This window comes from Styela clava, chromosome 15 (genome assembly GCF_964204865.1).
Source record: "Styela clava chromosome 15, kaStyClav1.hap1.2, whole genome shotgun sequence".
Taxonomy (NCBI): domain Eukaryota; kingdom Metazoa; phylum Chordata; class Ascidiacea; order Stolidobranchia; family Styelidae; genus Styela; species Styela clava.
Genome location: NC_135264.1, coordinates 10,705,711 through 10,728,583, shown reverse-complemented (window position 1 = coordinate 10,728,583; position 22,873 = coordinate 10,705,711). Strand labels below are relative to the sequence as shown.

General features: G+C 35.1%; 3 protein-coding genes across 5 annotated transcripts; 2 read left to right on the top strand and 1 right to left on the bottom strand.

Annotated features, from left to right (window-relative positions):
- Position 1: 1 nt before the first annotated feature.
- On the top strand, positions 2-1,356 carry LOC120334551 (putative methyltransferase DDB_G0268948). The gene has a single exon (XM_039402056.2). It carries the CDS (start codon positions 318-320, stop codon positions 1,152-1,154), a length of 837 nt encoding a protein of 278 aa, XP_039257990.2. The 5' UTR covers positions 2-317; the 3' UTR covers positions 1,155-1,356.
- Positions 1,357-2,623: 1,267 nt separating this feature from the next.
- On the top strand, positions 2,624-15,772 carry LOC120333618 (ethanolaminephosphotransferase 1-like). The gene is made up of 10 exons (XM_039400951.2): positions 2,624-2,807; positions 3,751-3,819; positions 3,947-4,139; positions 6,698-6,844; positions 7,959-8,074; positions 8,597-8,702; positions 9,253-9,301; positions 9,922-10,102; positions 11,345-11,527; positions 12,232-15,772. The coding sequence occupies exons 1-10, from the start codon at positions 2,763-2,765 to the stop codon at positions 12,304-12,306; spliced, it is 1,164 nt and encodes a 387-aa protein (XP_039256885.2). The 5' UTR covers positions 2,624-2,762; the 3' UTR covers positions 12,307-15,772.
- Positions 15,773-16,739: 967 nt separating this feature from the next.
- LOC120333617 (monocarboxylate transporter 2-like) lies at positions 16,740-21,054 on the bottom strand. Of its 3 annotated transcripts, none has more exons than XM_039400948.2 (7): positions 20,657-21,054; positions 19,802-19,986; positions 19,370-19,510; positions 18,961-19,281; positions 18,459-18,869; positions 18,131-18,307; positions 16,740-17,707 (listed from the first exon to the last, which is right to left on the bottom strand). In XM_039400948.2, exons 1-7 carry the CDS (start codon positions 20,677-20,679, stop codon positions 17,415-17,417), a joined length of 1,551 nt encoding a protein of 516 aa, XP_039256882.2. In that variant the 5' UTR covers positions 20,680-21,054; the 3' UTR covers positions 16,740-17,414. The 3 variants fall into 3 exon arrangements, with proteins under 3 accessions (XP_039256882.2, XP_039256881.2, XP_039256883.2); XM_039400947.2 differs by having other exon boundaries at positions 18,459-18,872; positions 20,657-21,040; XM_039400949.2 differs by having other exon boundaries at positions 18,459-18,872; positions 19,802-19,897; positions 20,657-21,040.
- Between the last annotated feature and the right edge of the window lie 1,819 nt (positions 21,055-22,873).

Below are 22,873 nucleotides of genomic sequence, written 5' to 3'. Positions count from 1 at the left end.
AACAATTGGCGCTGCAATTCAACAAATTGTTGATTCATTATGCAAATATGTTGTGATCCCCCTTTTCGCTTTCATTTTATTGTGCTTTCGCTGAATGACCAATGAAACAATTTTATTGATTGATTTGAGATAATTTATTAAAGGAAGCAGCTTGCGGATTATAAAATAAGTTGCAGCATGAGTTCAGAAGTGAAGCTATGTCGAATTCGATTTACGTTTAATTGAATGTTAATTTTTAACTACACATTGATTCTAAGTTAAGTAACTCTTCATCAATTTTAATATCAATATAGGATATATAAAAGTAATCGAATGCAATGTCTTACGCCCATTGTTACAATGGTAAAGAAAAGTCTGAATTGTACGCCAAACATAGACCACCGTATCCTGATATTGTAGCTGAGGCAATCATGAACTATTTGCGTAGCAAAAAAGGCGATGGCAAAAATGGAAAGCTGAAGAAAATGCTCGACGTAGGCTGCGGAGGAGGTCAAAGCATCTACATATTTACACCTTACTTTGAGTCGATATTAGGAATTGATATTAGTGATTCTCAGATAGAATACGCAAACAAACACAATTCAAACAAAAATGTGGAATTTCGTATTGTACGTGATAATGTCTTTCCTGTCGGAGACAATAGTGTGGATCTTATCATATGTGCTTCTGCAGTGCATTGGCTGGATCTGGCAACCTTTGAAACCGAATGTCATCGAGTTTTGAAGCCTGGTGGTTATTGCGCGATATACGCATACTGTCCCAGCTTTGTCAGAAAAATAAATGAACCTCAAAGCAAACGCGCCAGCATTGTAGAAATCGAAAAGCAATACCATCGCAACATGGGATCGCAGGATCTTATCTTAGATGTATTTGGTCAATATGACATTATTTATGATAGATTGAAATCCAACACCAAAGAAAGGATTGAAGGTCTCGAGTTTGAAGTAGAAAATACGTTAATACAATATAAAAACCTTTTCAAAACAGTAGCAAAATATCTCGAATATTTAAATCTCGGTTTGGGCGAGGAGAATGCACCAATACAAGCACTAGGAAGTCACGTAAAGAGAATATTGGACATGAATGACCTTCCTGATGATGAAGTTAAATTTATTTTAACGTACACCTACCCTACGATAATGTTCAGAAAGTAAATTTGATACAAGAAAAGAGATAAAGAACTGAATAATGCATATTCAGAGAAAATTTATAAATAGATGACATTTAAAATACCATGATCAACTTTATTCAATCTGTTGGTTCTTTTTCATTATGTTCAAGGCAAAATATTTTTGGAATATATATATATATATATAATATAAATGTATATTCAAGAAATAAATTTATGTAAAACTGTTTTTGCACTAATCGCTAACGAGCGTATCACTTATATATAATATTGATTTGCTCCATGTATTGGTACCTCAGTGGTGCCCATAACTTCACAAAGAAATAGGTTTCCATTTCGTTTGAGCGTCTTTTCGTATAAAATATTATATGTCTCTAACAACAGGTATTTATAACCGGCGTGTAATGCACCACAAATATTTGCCTCAGGTAGCTTTTGGTGTTTGCTAAGATGTTTGTTTCTGTATCTGAACTAGTGAAGTGAGACATAAATCAGTCGTAAATCGGCTGCCTCCGTTTAAAAATTTTTTTTTTTGTAATAGTATCAAATAGAAAAATTATTGAAACTTTCATACTGCAAAACCGGGACATTTAGGTCTATCGCCGGGACGGATGACGTGTAGGATGATCCGAATGTTCCGCAACGTAGGTAGTTCTAAAATAAAATGTGCTCTCTTCTAAGCAACCACATTTTATTATTGTCTGATTTATATAGCCAAAGTTTCAAAACAGAATGATTGAGGCCATTACTTTTGCTTTTTTTGGTTTCGAAACTAACAAGAATATAGATACGTCTTTTTTATATTTTCAACTCTCTCCCTCAATTCACAAATTTTGGGTTTCTTCATATAAATACTATCCCAATACTTTGATTTAAAAAGAAAGTAAATCAAATGCTCTCATTTCATTGAATTGTCATTTTCAAATGACGAGGGACAGACAGGTTGGCCCGAGTCAGCGGTCGTTTCAATCAGCTAAGTAGTTATTAAGCTAGGCAACTATTTTATTCTTTGAAGCTAATTTTCAAATAAATTTTTCTGATTCTAACAAAGAGACAAACCAAATTCTCTATATGTTGTCTGTGCATTTTATTCAGGGTTGGGAGACGGGAAATCCACAATCAGTCTCCGATTCCTGTTTAAAATATTTTGTTTTTGACTCCGAATTAAAACAAAATGACTTTGATTGCGGCTCCCAAACTCTAAAAAATCAAAATGTCGAATACTATCCTTTATTAATAATAGACTTTCAAATAGGCTTAGTGAATTTTTATTTTTTTAATTTTGTAGAACATTTTGACTTCGATTATCGCTACGAAAAATTCTTGACTGCGTGGAATTTATCATTTTTATTCCAACTCTGGAGAGTTTAAATATATGACTCCGAATAGGATGAAAATATTGGCGAACCCCGACTTCACATCCTGTTTATACTATAAATGTCCGCTTGTACAACTTCACCTAAAGGGTAATAAATTTTAAATCCGCGAGGTGGCAACCCAGATCCGATTCTGGTAGTGTAAACTGTGAAGGTTCGTTCGTGCTGTTAGGTTCAATCGTTAGGTCGTGGGTGGCTCATTCTTTGGTAGCAGAAAGGTAGACTGAGTTATATCAGATTAGTCTCAAAGCTGCACGATGTATATAACCGACGATGAACTGGCTGGATTTGATTCATACAAGGTTGGTTGTTTTCTTTGTATCTTTTTCAACAAGGATTTTCGGGTCTCGTGTAGTTTCGTACCTAACGTACTTCTAGTAGGCGTAGCATAACAACTTTTTGACATGCCAATCCTAACCCTCACCTGACTACTCCATACAAAAATTACGTCACTACGACGTCACAATCACGTCATAGAGCTTGCCAAATTCTCGTACGATCGCCCGAAATGGCATCGGCGCCAACGATCAGCGATCCCTCTCCTATCGGGATCGTTGCGACGAGAAAACGAGAGAAATGGCTGTTCAATTTCGGGTTCTCGTCTGCGCGTCTTGGATGACAGTTCGCATAGTTTGAAGGGCTCTATTACGTCACTCTGATGTCGTAGTGACGTAATTTTTGGATGGTGTGGTCAGGTGGGGGTTAGGATTGACACGTGAAAAAATTGTTATGCTAAGCCCACTAGAAGTATGTTAGGTACGAAACTACATGAGACCCGGATTTTCACCAGATGATTAAAACTGGAAAGGCGGGGATTAAGTGTCACTACAGTTTTCTGCTTTTGGGCATGCTTACCCTACCCTCAAATTCATACCTTGTTATGTTAATATAGACCAGGGATGGCAACCTTTGGTTAGGTTCGGGTCGCAGGTATTTTCACCTAAGGAATTCTTTCTTGTTAACAAAACGCATTCAGTTTGCAATATTGTCTTGATTATACCTTAATATACGAACTAAAGGGGCTAGTTCACTAAACGCCGTCAAGTACTTCTAGTTGGGGCAGCATAACCATTTTTGCATACGTCATTCTAACCCCCACCTGACTATACATCATTTTTAAAGAGCCTGGCTGCAGGTCGTAGGTTGCCGACTCATGACACTTTTGTACTTTCAGTGTTTAGTCATAACTGATTTACTAACACAGTAAAAAAGACTTCAAAATTTTTTAATATTCTTAATTTTTAGTACAGCAGTATCGACACATCACCCTTGTCAAATTATGTCATGCACCCATTCTGGAACCAGTTTGTGAAGGTAAATATAAATTAAATTTTTCATGTCCTTCCACATGAAACCTGTTTGATGAGCATTAAATATGCTTGCTACCTTTATGGTTTTTTTTTAAAAAAGAGACAATCATCACTGTAAATTTTATTTTTAGATATTTCCAAAATGGGTAGCACCAAATTTGATGACATTCAGCGGATTTCTACTCCTCGTTTTACAAACTGCAGTATTGACATTTTATGACCCATATTGGTATGCATCAGCTAGTGAATTTACTGAATATCCACCCATACCAGCGTGGGTTTGGTGGCTATGTGTATTCACACAATTCTTCTCGCATACTCTTGGTAAGATCTAGGTTTGTTTTGAGTACTTAATAAGCGATAATCGAAAGGGTTAGGTACAAGACCGGAGCCAGATTTTTATTTTTATTAAGCTCCTCGAAGCCTGAGCCGAAAATCAGATTTCATTGGTGATAAAAGGGGTCCAAAATTTTATATAGCATCAAGTCTAATTAAACTTTCTCAACAGTATATCGAAGAAGGCTTATATATACCTTAGTTTTTGTTATTAGAGTTAGAGACAAGTTTTTCTCAAGTAAGAGTCTGAGTCAAAATTTTTCTCAACTCAGACTTGTAGACGAAATTTTTCTCAATTCGAGAGTCTTTGCTCTTTTTCAATCACATATCCAATACGCCTTAGCTGCATGGGGCTCCGCTACTCAAACTAGCTTGCGTAAATTAGAGATTTTACAAAATAGGGCTGTTAAAATTCTCTCCGGAGCACCAGTTCGTACAAACATAAACACCCTATATCATAAAGCCAGGGTGCTAAAATTGTCTGACATCTATAAATTAGAAATTTCTAAGATTATGCACCAGTTCCACAACAACCAATTGCCTGCAGCTTTCGCTGATTATTTCACTGTTCTCAGTAATGTGCATGAGCATAACACACGCTCTTCGACAAAATCAAATTTTTTTGTTCCCAGATTTTCGCTAAGCAAGTCCCAAAACTCCTTGAAGTATAAGGGTGTTGTAATTTGGAATAGTATTCCCCAAATCTTACGTGACTCTTCTTATGAAACTTTCAAAACAAAATATAAAAAATTCTTGCTGTCACCTTACCAGTCTGCTGTGATTGCATCCAAATGATGTGGCCTCGGCACTCTTTCCCGCTTGCTCCGCTAGGCCTATACCTGTAATAATAATACTTTTTTTTTTTTTCAATTTTTTCATGTCCTTATCTTATTGCATTCTTGCCAGTGATTTGAATTATGTAAAGTGTGCCATGCTAATTGCATGACCTGTATTTGTTCGTAACCTGCACAATATAGTAAACTACTTTTCTTATGTTTGAGATGGTTCATGAAGCTTTGTACGAATTTAACCACATTGAAATTCTAAGCCCATCTGCTCAAGATCTTGGTTAATTAGCATAACATTGTGACTTGTTTTCTCTTGCAGTCAGTAAAGCCTAAATTGTTTATCTGATTGTCATTATACTCTTATATAACATTGTAAAAGTATTACCTGATAAATAATATTTGCTTTATGTACTTTTAAACTTTGCTTCATTGGTTCACTCAACTATTAGACTACGGTACTTGACTCTTCTTAGTTTTGCTGTTTCATGTCTTGTAGTCTATCTAGTTTCCCACTGTGAATGTTGATACTAGGTTACATTCATTTTGAATGACTGTTATGGAATATCTTTCACATTTTGATATTTCATGTCTTCCCTGATTTTATATATCCTGTAACGTTATGTGAAGCCCTGACTCCAGCTGCCAATCACTAGATCCCATTAACAGGTACCTCAATTCCTTTCTAGCATAAAGGTATGGTTTATTCGTTGCTGATCCTGTTGTCGCCCTCAGCAAACCATGGGTTCCACTGTAACCAATAACCATGCGCCATCAGAATTTGACATTTATTGCCCATTGTTAGCTAATGGGCATCACAATAGCATTGTTGTGATACAATCCACTAACGCCATCTCCATGGCTACCGAATCAGTGGTGTTCGGAGTTGTCTTTTCTTTTGTTGAAGCCTAAGTGACTATTATAGTCACTTTGGTTGAAGCGAGCGATTGCTGGTTACAGCAGATCGTCTCGAGATATTTTATGTATTTTTTTCCTCAATTTATTTAAACTTAGTTCGTTTTTTTGTTTTTTAAATTATAGTGTTAGACTTATTTTATAGGTGCCGCTGCTCGATAACCAGTATTGGTTTCTCGCGTCTCCTTCACCCTGAAATATGGCCAATTTATAATTTAATTTATTGCAATTTGTATGTTTGTGCCTATTTTAAGTATGGTGAGAAATAAACTACTGATTACTGATTACTGATCGAAACTTTTTTCAACTCAAGAGTCTGAGTCAAAATCTTTCTGAACTCGTGAGTCGGAGTCAAACTTTGCTCAAAGTCAAAATTTTTGTACATTCGTGAGTTGAAGACTCGCTTCAGACTCGAAGTCAAACTTTTTCTTGCTTCAGAGTCAAGTCAAAATTCTTCTCCCTTCAGAGTCGAAGTCAAACTTTTTCTCGCTCCGGAGTCGAAGTCAAACTTTTTCTCGCTCCGGAGTCGAAGTCAAACTTTTTCTCGCTCCGGAGTCAAAGTCAAAATTTCTCTTCCTTCAGAGTCGAAGTCAAACCTTTTTACGCTCCAGACTCGAAGTCAAAATTTTTCACACCTCAGAATCGGAGACATAATTTTTCTTAAATCAGTGTTTGAGTATATTTTCACATAGTGTTTCAACTTGACACAACTGACGTCTTGTGCAAACAAGGTTTAATACAGCTGGCTAATCAGTAACCACAATGACAAATATGAAAATTGGCTTTAATTAAGTTCATATAACATTTTACTATGTTCCACCTCAACTTCATAATCTTACTTTTTAGATGGCTGTGATGGGAAACAAGCCAGAAGAACGGGGTCATCTTCGCCCATGGGTGAATTATTTGATCATGGTATAGATTCTTGGTGTGTTTCTATGTTTGCTTTTGGAATTTATTCAATATTTGGTAGAGGAGAATGTGGAGCTTCCGGTAAGATTTTATGACCTTGCTTCTACGAAATTAAAAGTAGTCATATATTATTTTGATATGTTAAAAATCATATATCCAAAGAAAAAATACCATATTTTTCAGCAAAAAAGCTGAGGTCATTTTTTAGCACAAAAAATGAGAGCTTCACAATATATTCACCTCAAATGCAGAGACTTAAAAATTGTGATACTTGTTTCTCTGCTCGTCAGTCAAGCACTCATGACAATGCTTCAGACAAGGTGTGCTTGAGCAGAATAATATGGTCAAACATCTTGTTTGGAGTAGGTTTGAGTACAATCTTTTCAAATTCCATACATCTAAAACGTAGTTTGTGTTTTACTTTTTGTTGTGCTTGAAAAAAAAATTCTCGAGTATCAATATCTTGATATATTGACAACTATGTCAAATCCCTTGTACATTTGTACTGACGTGTGACATCACGATAAATGACATTTTATCAATAGCAAATCTATCTTATGATTGATTACTTTTCTTCTGGAGGAAGCTACCTATCTATAATATCAATTAAATTCTTAACGTTTTTGTGTGCCAGGCTGTTGTCCCCAGCTAGTTCTCTCGTAAGTAATCAATCATGGTAGAGAGGATCAATAGAAAAATTACAAGCAAACGCAAACACTGGTTGATATAAAAACTTGAATTAATTAAAGTTAATGTTGAATATAAAACATATCTGAAGATAATTTAAGTTTTACACAAAAACATTTGATGAGAAATAATTAGCCAGTTATTTACAAATGAGGTCCCCTACCCTAGCATGGACGATACATACAGTGAATTCTTTTTTTTTAACGAATGCTATAAATCAAAATATGAAAACTCAAATATAGCTGAAATAATATCCGTCACATACAATCAAACAAAATACAAAATATAATTCCGGTCGTACGATATTTTTACAACCAATATGTTTTCATCTCAATTAATTCAAACAAACTTTCTGATCGCGCTTGCCAAACATTTTTTTTATTAACAGCTTCAACGCCTCCAAGTAATGTTTACCATTTTATAGCAAAATATCAGTGTCAATCGGTTGTGGTTCGTCTTAAACCCGCGTTTTTTATCATCTTTACTCATTATCTATTGTATCTTGCAGCTTGGCAATTCTATGCTGTGTTATGGATGTTGATGACTTGTTTCCTACTCTGTCACTGGGAGAAATATAACACTGGCATCTTATACTTACCATGGTCATATGATTTTAGTCAAGTGGTGAGTAAAAAAAATAATAACCTTCAACCACAACAATCTTGAAAAGATACTATTAATATTGGTATTATAGCATTTTCGGATAATTCATATAATGTGTTAATCTTTTTATATTCATATACCGTAGATATGGGATGTACTCATAGCAGCGAAATATTAGATGAGCCAGTCTAGGGCACAAAATATTTCTCAGAGGGCCGAATACTGGCCCAAATTATAGATGTTTCATTGAAAGAGTACAGAATTCAAAAACTTGAAATTGTCTTTTCCAATGTGTACCAACTGTTATATGTACGCTTCGAATGTTTCGTTAGCCAATGTTTGCTGGTTGCATTTATGACTATATTATTTAGGACTTGCTGTCTTTTCAAAATCAACTGATTATTTATAAAAATTGGATTTTGGAGCGTTTAAGATTTGTTATAGTTTGTGTTATTTAGTTCATTTTTCATTCAGTTTTAGGGGAGAAAATACATCAAGCTGGAAGTAACTAACTCATTTTCAACTTTTTAATACCTACTTTAGGTAATGGCTCTTGCGTACGCAATGTGTGCTTTTTTCGGGACTGAGATCTGGAGAGCGGATATTTATGGAATCAAAATTAGAGAATACATTTTGGTTATTTTATATGGTAAGTATATAGGCCCTTCACAAAGTTGATAATAATGCATACTCGACCAGAAATTGGACCTATTTTATTTCTGAAGTGAGTTATATTAGGAATTAAATTTAAAATTACATATCATGTTCGTAAATGTATAGTTTTAAATCAACTCAAAATTTCGTCCAGGGGTCTCCAAAGCTTCAGCCCATGAGGTTATAAATCGATGGTCCTAAACTGTTGTTCCGTGGCACCACAGGGTTCTGCCAGTACAGGCATGGATTCTGCAAGTTTCCATTTAAATATGAGAGTTTATATTGTTTAAATAAAATTAAATACCCATAACGTTTGCCATAATTATTAAATTTGCTACACTTGGAAGATCAATTTGTTTTTTCCGTGTTAGGTTTGCTCCCATATATATATTTATAGTTTATACTATTCAGACAATAAGAGACAATGAAACTATTGTGCAAGGGTTCCTCGAACCTCTGGAACGTTAGTGGGGTTCCCGCCCCACCAAAAAGATCGCAAACCAATATATTGCTTATTTGCTAAGTATTGTATTTTTTATTTTTAGCTTCTGGAATTTTGTTCTCAATGCCAGTCTGCTTCTACAATGTTTATAGGTGAGAATGTTATCGAGTTTTTATCAAGCAAAGTGATAAATAGTATCTTAAAAGTATTTTACTCTAAAATAGTGGTTATGCAGATTTGCAGGGTAGAATTTTAGGTGGAATGAGTGGATTGCTCGACTTCTATCATTGTTGTACAATGGTTTCACATAACTCCTGGTCGATTTTAGCTTACTATGCGATCAACGTGCATTCAGTGATGAGCTGGTTAACTCTTCCCATAACCGGCAACAGACAGACGATCATCTTACCGGAATTTACTACCTCTTTTAATGAATATTGAAAACCCTTTTTCATAGTAATTAGTATAAATTGGGTTACTGTCTACCAAACAGGCTGATGACAGGTGTACTTTGCTGACTAAACTATAAATATAATAAGAAGTCAGGCCCAAGGAATTTACCTTGTATTACGCTTTATGTTGGAAATTCAAGGTATACTATGCTGACTAAGCTATACATATATAAAAGAAATGAGGCCCAAGAGATCTACCTTGTATCACACTTCATATTAATAATTCAATATCCACTCCCGAAAGATTCACAAAATGTTTCCTAATATTTACTTGAGAAAAAATTTATGTATTTGATAAAAATTTCCTTTCTAATTTACAGATCTTACGTAGACAAGACTGGTAAAATGAGAAGCATGTACGAGGCGTTTATTCCATTATTCTCATCCGTTATTGTCTTTGTATTGTTCACAACATGGTGTTTTTTTTCACCTGGAAATATTTTACATCAGAGTCCAAGATGGATGTTAACGGCTGTTGGGGTTATTCTATCAAATATTGTGGTGGGTTACTATTTTTATTTGAAACGCAGGGTTGTTATCTTTGTATGCATATATTATCTTTCAATTCTTGTGTTTTAACTGCTTAAAGTCATGACAATTTTTGACAGCATTTGACACATACCTGTAGGCAATGATTACAGGCACGATTTGATAAGATGATTTTTTACATCATATAAGTAAGCAGACATGTCCAATAAGGTTTTGGATATCAAAATTGAAATTTTAAATTTAAAGTGTTTTGAATTTAAGAATACTTTAGAATTGTTATATTAGAAAAGTTCATCAATTATTCATTCAAACCCTTATAATATGATATATTTTGAAAACTCAAACAAAAGTGTATAACTACAGTTGGATCAGAATCATAGCCTCACATCCCAGTTAGTGAAACATGGCAGCACTTGCTTTTGCATTTTATGATGAGATTGTTCTGACTGGTCGTGCAACAGTGGCGATAGAGGAGTCATAATGGTAGAGAAATAAAATAAACCCAATTAATTGTAACCCGATTGTCATGCATATGTGACACCTGCAGTTCAACTGTTTTCAAACTAATCATTAGTAATTAGATAACAGCAGAAGGTCATTGAAAATAACTACACGATTTGGCGTTCCAGAAGTATGTGTACCAGGTTAGGGTTAGGCCATAATTTTATTCCAATTTTCCTCAATTAAAGTAATATCACGAGTTCGGGGACTAGCCAAGTGACTCCCGTAGTATTTGTACCTGAAATTATGGCCCAACCTTAACCTGGTACACATACTACGTTACAGTGTCCGCCACCTTGGTGCACATACTTTTTCAATTGTGGGGAATTTCATAAAATTTAATGCAGACTAAGCATTCTGTAATCAGAGTTCAGAACAATTCAAAGTCCAGCAAAACCACAGATTAAAGTTCAGTTTAGCAATCTCACGCTACACGTGGCAACCAATCAAAGAGATTTATCAGTTATATTTAGAGAACAAATATTTATTTTTCTGTGACTCTTAAAACAAATAATTTTGATAGTATTTAATTTGAGTACATTTCATAGTAGGTTAAGGATATGATTGCCGAGTGAGTCCATGAGTGTTTATTACTTTTTCAGTTTTAAATCACTTTTTCCAATGTTAGAGATCTATTTTATTAATACTTTTTCCAGTTTTGTATTCTAATTAAAATTTGTTTTTAGTTGTTGATGTTTTGTTTTTCAGTTAATATATATATACTCATGAATTTCCTTTTCTATTTATTTACAGTGTCGACTCATTGTAAGCCAGATGTCAAACAGTAGATGCCAGGTCTTCAATTTTCTTATTATGCCATTGCTCTGTGCTGTTTCTGTCTCATTATTCTTTGGTGATGCCACGATTGAATCTTGGTGCCTCAAAATTCTTACCGTCTCACTGGTACTGTTGCACATTCATTACGGAGTAGTCGTGGTAAGTTAACAGAATAGTTTGTGTTATTTAGTCTGGGATAAACATGGCAAAAAAACTTGTGACAATCTATTGTCCACAAACTGGACAATATATATATATACTGTGTTATTACTTGTGTTTGGAGCTTACAAACTGATTTATATAGGATAGGATTTACATATTTATCTGGGAAAGAGGAAAGCCGATAAAATGGCCTTATTATACGGCGAACCACGGCCTCTCGTCCGGTTACCAGTCCATGTCGGGTACAAGATTAGTTAGCAAGTTTTTTCGGACGTATGGACTTGATGGTGGAGGAAGTAGTACTCAACTTGCGGTTACGCGAACCACCGGCAAGGAGTCCAGCAATCCTTTTGTACATAATTAACCCCACATGGGATTCGAACCTGCGAATCCCCGCAAGTTAATCTGGGATGCGGTGGTGAGCAGATTCCTAACGCTTGGCACGATGCGCCATAACACCGAGCGATATGATTCATCAATTAGAATAAGGTATTTGCCATTCGCATTCAAAAGTACTGATACCTAATTTTAACCTAATCTATCGCAGCTTTTTCGGAAATATATTTTGATTACTGCTTTGCAATTAAACTAAAACTTTTCGGAAGACAAAACGACCTTTGATTTTGATTTATAGTTAAAATTTAGGAAACACAACTAAAAAGTGACAAACTTTTTCCAATTTAATTTCCTTCTGTGTTTAGGTCGACCAGCTAGCTGAGCACTTAGGCATTCGTGTGTTTTCTATAACGAAAAAATTAAAGAAGCACAAAGAATGACTATTACGCACAGAAATAATTCAAACAAATTCGAATACGGAATATGACAAAGGTGATATGCAAGAGAATGATTCTGTCATATAACCTTATTTCCATGACCCATTATTTTTGTGACTGCTTAAAATTTAGAAAAATTGAAATTTTATATTATCATTGATGCTTTTCTATTTAGGTATATGATTAACAATAAAAAAATAAGTGCTGGATTCAACCCAAATCGGCGAAAAAAACTGAAAAAAAAAAAATAGGGAGTTAGAAAAATTAAGGAGAAAGTATATAATTGGTTTTCAAACTTGATACTAGACCAACTTAAAAAGAACTTGTTTAAAATCAAATTTTCTCAGAAATTTCAACATTCCCTCGTTTTTTAAAAAAAACCTGAAGTGTTACATATACTTAAAAAAGCGATGAAATTATATATGGAGCTTAGACTATATTTATTCCATTTAAAATATCAGATTTAATAATTGATTTTGTGTTTGAATGTGGCATTGTATAAAAATGTGACGCCGGTTTTGAACATCCTGTATATTCAACTTCCTTTTTCTTCATCATGTTTTTATGACAGGGTATAGAAATATCGTTTCTATTTAACAATGGGCCGTTTCTGAAATCGTGTATTTTTACGCACACATTCATGGTGATTATGCCTTGTTATATAGTTAAACAAATTGAAAAGGCCTTTTCTAAAATTGCAACAGTTTTGATGCGATTCAGGGCAGGGATGTGCAACCTGTGGGCCAAATGCGGCCCACAAGAAAAATTGTGCGGCTTGTGTAGAAGTGCCAATTTTGAATGGTACGCGGCACCTGAAACGAGTTTTTAATCTGGTGCGTGTGAGTAATTCCAACCCCTCTGCGTTACAAAGTATATTCCTGAGTCCAATTTATTATCTATGCCTATGAGTCTATGACGTTACAATGCCCTAATAGCTAGCTTGTGCGAAGCGAACAATGCATGTCATAAGATCGATAGTCAAAATGTTTGTGTTGCAACTACTAGAAAGCCTATATTAAATGAGAGTGCGGCCCTCGGTTTCACCCAGTTATTTGTATCTGGCCCTCTTGTATTAAAGGTTGCACACCCCTGATTTGGGGTAATCATTAAATTAATCATCTCGGCCTTGAAACAAACAGCATATTTTGAAAGTTGATTTACTTTATAAATGCCAGTAAAATTTGGTTATTTTTTTTATATCTGCACTTCTCTTCACATACCTTTAACTATCTATGAAAACAAACATCCATATTGAGCTGCTACAAAATAATCATTTTAACGCCTGACTATGTTCTCCGCTAGTAATGTTTTTGTGTTCGAAAGAGAATCTCATATTTTATATGTTTTTGAGCTAAATACAAAAAAGCTGATCTGTAAAATTTCATTGTTCTCATATTTAATGATTATTATTAAGATTCATTATTTAATTTATTTATTTGTACTTTTATGAGCAATGAACTTCAAGTGTATTTTACTATAATTTTCGAATGCTTTATGAAATCTTGTAGGTGTAAATATCGTCAAACATATAAACAGCATATGCCAGACCCGCATAGTCCCTTAGTCTGAATGACTATTTATATATACAGAGCTGCTTTTGGAGAAAAAACAAAAACAATCAATTGGTCTTATTCTCATCTAGAGTCTTTTCCTATCATTTCAGTCTCGTGTTTTTGAAATGCCTTTTTCTTATTGTGACTGAGACCAAGATTGAGACCAAGACATTATAAATAATGCAGACACATATAATCTATTTATATCTTTATTGCTGAACCATTCCAGACTTCCAGATGTCATTTTGTTTTGTATATTTTTACATGTTACGAAAAACAAATATATGATAGAAATAAAAAGAGTGAAACTAGATGATGACCTGCAGAAAATTGATTTGAATTTAATATCAAATTGTTTATTTTAAATTGGCACAAAATTTAGTTGCTTGTCACCAAAAGATAATATCCCTTTTATCAATTTGGAACACATATAGCACAATTTTTGTGCTCTGACTTTGAATATAATTACATTAATTTGCAACCTAATGTAAGTGGATCATGTTATTTTTGCTTACTTAGGTATACCATAGGTTGTGGCATATGGAGTTTACTTAGTATACAAGGACCAATTGGCACTTGATTGCATCTTGTCGTAACATTGTCCATTTTTTCATCTTTAAGAATCAATATCATATTTATTGAGAAATAATCTCAGGTACCCTGTTAACAATTTGCACAATCAAATGTGTGCTGAAATATTATTTTTCCATATACTGTATTTAATTTTTTGTTTATATAAATCAAAATTGTCGATTTTTTCTTCAAGATGATACTATTTGAAAAATGTTAGTGACCATTATCCCTGTCTTATAGTTCCACTTTTTTGTGTCTATGTCCTTAAATAAGGTATTTCAGAATTATGTTTTAATAATTTTTTATATCGATTATTCCAAATGAAATTATTTTGAAGTATAAGTTTTACTATATGCTAAATTTTAATGACCAAGTATCATTTCACATTGACTTCTCTCATTTGTTTTAGCGAAATTTTTCAGTAATGCCTGTCACTTTTAATTTTTTTTTTTTTCAAGATGTTCTTCAGTCAAATCTACTTGGAAATTGTATTCAAATATGGTTAATGTAGTTGCCGTCTGTCAAAATCTAAATTAAATTTCTTAATTAATAATGGAGAAATGATTATTGGAATGCATTTCCTATTTGAAAGAAGTACTACTTTCGCTTCTATAAATACTACTGATTTATTGTTTTTTATCTTGTGAAACAATTTAGCAATGATATGTACGTAGCAAAATGGTATTACATACTTCACATCTAAACCGATTCAGAAACTTTTTTATTTTCATCACAATTTTTGATCTTCGCTATGCTCATCTCTCATCTAAGATGATAAAAATTTTGTAAACGTTTCTGCCCTGGAAATTTTTTATTTTTCGAAACTTAATAGCTGTACCCAATGTTGATATATGTGCAAAGGGGTAAGTTAAATCAAGTTGTAGCATATATTATTGATTTCATAACAGTTATTTCCTATGGAACATTTTCATACTCCCAGTTCAACTCCACAAATATGCAAAATGGTTTTACCTTCATGCAGGTATCTTAATTTTCTTCAACTTTTTTTGGTTGAGAATCTTTTATTTTAATCTTGTTTTCTTACAATTATTATTTCTAGTGTTTCCTAATATTGGAACCACTTATGATCAACACATATTTCCACACCAAATGTGCGCCATAGAAGGGCCATGCTTATTTCTCGGTTTCGGGCCACCTTGGTTTTGTATTGTATTCGAGCACAGAACCAAGGACTAAAAATACTATGAACAATTGATATATGTGACAGCGAATTTTAAGTCGATCCTTTTTTGCCATCATGTTGTACTACGTCTTTGATTGTATTTGTTTCACTTGTCCTGTTGTGATTATAATTGGAATATTTACATTCCGAAATCAGAAAATCTGTTTCAACAAAAGTTATCTAGCCGCGTGGGAAATGAATTTCAGGAAAGTTAAATTTCTGGTGTACCATATAATACAACGGAAAATTGTAGCTGTACCAGTACTATGTCATGCCAGATGTTGAAAGAACTCGATACCGCAGTACGTTTCAGGTAGCTACATGCTCGGCTGATGGCGCATTGTGTTTGGGAACATTCGTGCCACCGCACCTCTGATAGGTAGCTACATGCTCGGCTGATGGCGCATTGTGTTTGGGAACACTCGTGCCATCGCACCTCTGATAGGTAGCTACATGCTCGGCTGATGGCGCATTGTGTTTGGGAACACTCGTGCCCCATGGGGAACAATAATATACCATAGAATTGCTGGAATCCTCTCTGTCGTAGGTAGTGTGGTCAGCGTGACAGCTTCCTCCACTATCAAGTCTATGCATGAGAACAACTAACTAGTTACTCTATTCATTTAACACTGACCAATCGGCAATAAGTAACAAATTAAATTTAAGCAGTGGTTCTGATATTTTTACTCGACTGATTTTAGGGCGTGATTATGAACATTGGCTTGGAAAATGAGCAATGGTAAAGTAGAAGAATACATTTTTTCTGGGGTCGAAAGTCTGGGAACGACCAAACTAATTTTAGGTCGTCTTCCGCCTTTACTTCCCCTTTATGGATAATTGGAAGTAGAAACGGAATGCCGAACACATTTTGGCAATTGGCAGTTTACCGACCTCAATCAGTTGAGGTAATGTTGTTTACACTCGGATGCAATGCCGTAATGGATGCGAAGAATGAATGTCACGAAAAGATGGACCATTTGAATGTACGTGACAGCAATGTGGTAAAGTAAAAACATCACGATCCTGCACATGTCATCTTTGCATATGCTCATAAAAGAATCACAAAAAATTATTCTTCCTGAAGAAACCTTAAGTACATTCATGCATACATACACACGTAGGCCATATCACTTTTGAGGTCCGTTTATCATTGCAAACATAAGAAAGTGCATTTTATTTATTGCACGAGTTTACGAATATCGTACTGAGATGGAAGTGCAGAGAAATAATAATAAAAAAAGTCATATAGGACATAAATTTAAGCAATAAAAGTAGACAGATCCGCAATATTATTTCATTCTGAATAAAGCACGTTTTCGAACGAACTAAGAATATAAACAGGCGGTTTATATAGCACTTGAATACAAGTACGCTCGATGTTCTCAAATTTGAACAGTTAAAATAATATAAATTTAAAAAAGAAATGAAAATATAAAAAATGTTTGCCCGTGTGTGTTAACACTATACAACGACCATCAATAACAATTTCGGATCATACAATTGTACCGTATGAGCCATTTTGCCAACAATTTTGATGTACCAGTTTTGGCGCCTTTAATTTTTTCGCGCAATTTGTCAAAAAAACAATAAAATGAAAAAATAATACGTACGAGTATACAGACCAACAAGAATTTGGTTCGTGCGAGCGCAATGGTGATAACATCATTCACTTTTGGTAGCGGAGTTCATTTTTTGTTGGAGGATCACGACTAACCGACGCATATGTTTTTATCGAATTGTATAATTACATGGCGTCATTTCGTGCCGTATTACTTCAGCTGATCGTGTGCGTGTTTATCTCGCTACGTGACAACTACGTCATCATTTTTATTATTGTTTCTGTCAAGGAGCCTCTCATTCCGAAGTATCATTGCTTGGCTTAAAATGGTCAAAATGCCAGCTAATAATGTCATTGTACCTGTAAAATATTGTGCCACTTTATATGTACCAGTCATATCTATAAAGTAACCGATCGACGGTGGTATTCCAAGAAACATGATTCCCGATGCCAGTGACCTGTAACCGAACGCACCGGCAAGTTGCTTCGTCCCGAACATGTCCGCTAATACTACGTTGGTCATAGAAGTTACTCCACCTGAAAGAAGAATGAGAATGCTTATGAGAACGCAAATAACTTCGTATGGAAGTTGAACAATTTTAAAGGGCAAATTCTGTACCCAACTAAAAATGTAATGAACTTGAGATTGTCGACAAATGCATCTATAACGTTACTTTGGGTATGGTAACTGACACGCGGCGATGCTCTGTTGCTCGAGTGTACCATGCGACAGTATTTATCGTTGCAGGAACGACAGTTGTGTTAGGTTTCGTTGCGGTGAGTCATTTTACTAATGCATATTTACCCCCTATCAAATTTGATACCCTATTATTTCGAAATTAGTAATTTCAGGTGCGCTCTGAACTCCAGTTGGATTCTGTGGAATGCAGTTTAGAAATCCGCTGTGAGATTGTAAATCAAACATTTACGATGGCTTAATCTTGACACATTCTTACTTACCATAGCAAAATCCTAACATAGCTGCATATGCTACAAATCCTTCATTGTGTGTTATGATTGTTGAAAATGCGATGACAATTGCCATTAAAATTTGAAAACTTCCAAGTAAATACGATCGTCTTATTGATGAAATTATTATACGAATCCATTGCAAGAATTTGTTTTCCTCCCTTCGACCTTGATGCACGAAAATATTTTACCTTATACAAATATCCTTGAGTTTAAAAAAAAAACAATGTATCCAAATTTACGTTGCTTTGAACTTCTAAACTGCTGAATAAAGGGGGAAAATAAGTTACAGCTACGATTTTTCAAGTGACATTCTTACTTGTTTTTCTCTTCACGCTTGTCAAAAATCCAATCACTGGAGTCATTGCAAATGAAATTCCTTCACATACCGTCAATTTCATCGCTGCATCTTGATCGTTGATTCCAAAAGCTTGTGCATAGCGCACTAGATAAAGACCGGATAAAATTCTTGAACTTATACTGAATCCGCACGAAAGACAATAGCAGACAAACCAAGGATTTTTTAGTAAGCTGACATCAAATACTGATGCAAAATTTGTTCCGAGAGCAGCAAATCGATCGTAGACTGAAGACTTGCGTCGCTGATGTCGTCGTGTACGAGGACTAACAAACGGTGTCGAAGTTCGTTGCTGCTCTTCAAATACAATATTTTCCTCTCCAAACACTTCATCTGTGCTTGATCTAGATGTGCAGTCGTTTGAACAAGAATCTTCTGAGATTTAAATGAGAAAATACTACTTAGAACTCAGTATATATAAGAAAATAAATAGGCTCCAACAATTCAAAAATTTCATATATACCTTCAATCTCGTAGTTCCTTTCTCTGGCGGGAGATTTGAGGACTCTCAAAATTAGCGCTGTCTCTCTTTTTCTAACAATCTCCAAATAAACAGGTTCCAAAGCTAATCCGATTACAACACCGTGAAGACAATATGCGCCAAGAATCAATAACGCCCCACGCCACGTGTACGAGTCTATGCACAACTGTAAAGCTGGTCCACCCACCGCTACGGCTGTTGCCCCGCCCATAGCAAGAGCGCCAAGTGCTACTGGGCGGCTTGTATAGAATGCCCGCCCCAACAAAGTGAGTGTTGCCACATTTGACAAACCTGCCCCAATACCTAAAAAAAATTAATTCAAACCTTTTTTAAAAATATTTACCGTCAAATAGAACTATAGTATTTATATAAACCTGCAATTTATATTTACCTGCAATGCACATGAAAATTTGTGTGAAAAATAAGTTTGATGCAAAGAAGCAGCTTCCAAACCCGATAAACATCAAAATTCCAGCTAATGCAAAAGTTGGTTTAATGCCGGCAGAATTGAAAACAGCTCCGTAGGCAGGACCTGAAACAAGAAATATTTCATAGGATTGGCTTAAAAAAAATCGGGCATAATGTCCCAAGTTCATAAAAAACTTTCGTGGAAAATGCTAAAGGTAAATATTTTCTCATATTTATATTAGCCTACTATGACTTGCGTAAAAATTGAAAATCACGGAGTTCAAAGCCTCAATGATTTTTCTGTCGCGTTCAGTAACCCCCCCCCCCCCTTTTTCGTTGTACAAATATTCGATTTAGTTCAGATCACTAGCCCAATTACTTCTCAATTAAAATATCATAAACATGAAGTACGTACCTCCCATAAAAACGACCGCACTGGGTAAACTGATAGTGAAAGATGCCTGGGCAGCAGAAGCCCCGAAATCATTTTGAAGGTGAATGAAAAACACGCCTGTTGTTTTGATTAGAGAAAATGTTGTCAGGAACATACAATATCCATAAATAATGCATTTGGCTTGAGTTGCCCAACTTGCTTTATTGCTATTAAAATTTAAGGTTAGGATTAGTTAACGATAGGAGGGATAAAAAACGGGATCAATAATTGCACATAATTCCTCAGATTACTCCGCAAAAATGCACCGGATTTAAAACTTCAAACAAAAAGTGGCAACGGGATTAACCCGAGGCATTTGTGCTGTGGCTGAAACTTGTCGTCTAAGAACAGTTTTTGTATGCTCCACGGCTCATAAAAGTATCAATTGTAGGGGTAAGATCATGTGCCGAAGACGGACAAATTGCATGCAACATGCCGAAAAAGATTAAGTAAAGTCGCATGTAGAGTTTAAGGAGTGTGTAATTTGAAAAATAAATATTTATCACGCCTGCACAACCGATTTGAGGCTGTAGGTTGTATGAAGTTCAAGATATTAACTGTGCTCTGATACTTTCAGAAGTTTATCTTTACACGCCAAAACTGTCAAGAACGATGCACGAGCTTAGTTGATGTGGTTATGTGACCGTGAATTAAAGTTGTCTCGCCCGAACTATAGACGTGTGATATAATAGTTTGATATGTTTGAATAGAGCTGGATATGCTCGCTGGGGATAGTCTCCAGCGAGGAGCAATATTGAAATAGCGGCCCTATATGTGTTTCCTCGCGAGATGATATATGCAAAAATCGAAAATATTTACAGTATTTTTAACGCTTACCTTGTAGATGTAGTAGGCTCCATATCCAAATTGTTGTATATTTTATATTCCGCAAATTATTACGTTTTATTGCAGTTTTTGGGACTCCGGTAATAATTACCAGGTCTCCGGATATCCATCCACAAGGACCCCTCTACACGTTGAAGCATCTACTTCGACCTCTTTATGATAGGCTCACCGTGTGTCGGCCAATATATTTTACAGTCATATATATATAGTCTAACGCTCCAACCAAAAGAAAATACTGAAATTCGAAAATTAGATATTATGATTATGCGAGCAGAAAACAACAATCGGTCTGTGTAGTTATAGCGACCCCAAATCAAAGGTTCATTCCTACCAACTATGTCAGACAAAAATTTGAAAAAATCTAGTTGTTATTCTCTCGTACAGTTTGCCGTTTTGCTGACAAATTTCTCCATAGATCAGTCTGATTAAAAATAAAAGTTAACTTCAACATTTATAAACCATCCGTTCCTACAACGTCAGGCAATGCGACGCCAGTAGTAATTTTAAGTCTGGTTTCCTATTTTTAGTCCTTATTTGCAAATATTTTTATTTCAATGTGCGCTGTTAAAAGGATTTCATATGACTTCCTGGCATATTTTGAACAATACTGGATTGGAAAAGTTCGAGAATATATAAATCTAAAACAGAGAAAGCTACAACTTGCACGAAAGGCAACTTTAGCTAATGTCCACACCAGATATCAGTAACGCTATAAACACTCTATCTGCCGTTTATTCACGAAATCCCTTTCTAGTTGCAAAGCTCTTTTGTTCAGATTATAAACCGGCATCAGCTGATCCGCTCGCTGCAAAAGCTAAGCACTGGCTATTTTGGATCGTGACGTGGCGGCATTGCCGTATTATTCAAGTACCCAAGTGAATAAAATTAATCCAGACTAAGCATGGTTAGGCCACGAATGAATCACTAACTCTAAACCTACACTCCAGCCACACGCATGGGCCACAATGACGCCAAAGCGTAAACAGGATATATCATGCTATTCTGCGCGCAAACAAAACAGCAAAATTTGTTTACAAGACTGCGAAAATCGTATGGCAACTCAACTTTTTACGGAACGATGGCCTTCAACGACTAGCAGATCACAATGAACGTACGACGTGAATATTAACACGGCTCTTTGTTTGCAAAAACTAGACGCTCTTGTTTGGTGAAATATTTGGTAGAAAAGCTTTCTCAAACATTGCGTAATCTGAACAGATTGCAAACTTTCTAATGGTTTACATAGATATATATACCCATCCTGACATTTGTGGAATCGAAAACTTTGAATGCATAAATTTACATACAATATTCATAGCTAGGCTGTCTTTACACTTAGACGGCAATTAGCAGACGGAATATCGAAACAGAGCGAGAATAACACCGAATATTACTCGAATGAAAAGGGGCTTGTTTCATCCCTTTTGACTAAGCTATTTCTATTTTTGAAAGCACAAGTGATCGCTGGTATTCGCCTATCTGACCACGGATACCTACAACGTAAAACAGGTCGACATATGTAATTTTCTTTGTGAACGTTATAGTGCATTGTAGTTATTTATCATATTAGTTTAAAACTTTGCAAAATCATTTCCGGATTTTCGTAATAGCTTAGTCGATTTGTTTTTCGTGAATATCATTGATAACCGCGACAACTAATAATGCTTCTTGGATACAAAGATGGTGCAAAGTCGAAACTTTCTCGCAGAATAAGACGTATGATTTCCGCAAAAATTGGTTAGGTCTGGTTGAAAGCGGTACAATCCGGAATAAAGCGTTCCAACAAGGAAAAAAATGAGACTTACTCGACAAGTTTGAAAAGTTCATGATCCATTGTAAGCGACGCAAAGTCTATTTTCGAAACGTACCATACTAGAAGTGCGCGTTCTCATTCATTGTTGAAAATTCATCATATATACATATCATATAAGATTGGTGCCGCGTTGAAGCGTTTCCATATCTGGCCTGTTTAATATATATATATAGTAAACACCAAAAATATAATACGGTAAAACAATGCTCTCTGGTTATCGATAATTGTGCACTTACTTATGACTACCGAAAGAAAATCACAGGCGAATCCCCCTTTGAACTCATTCGTGCGATTAATCTCGATTTTTGCATGTTCACGTTGAAATGGGAATTAATTTGCGCTTCGTCTCCATTTTCTAGCTAAACTGGAATAAACCTGCTTTACTATTCTGAACT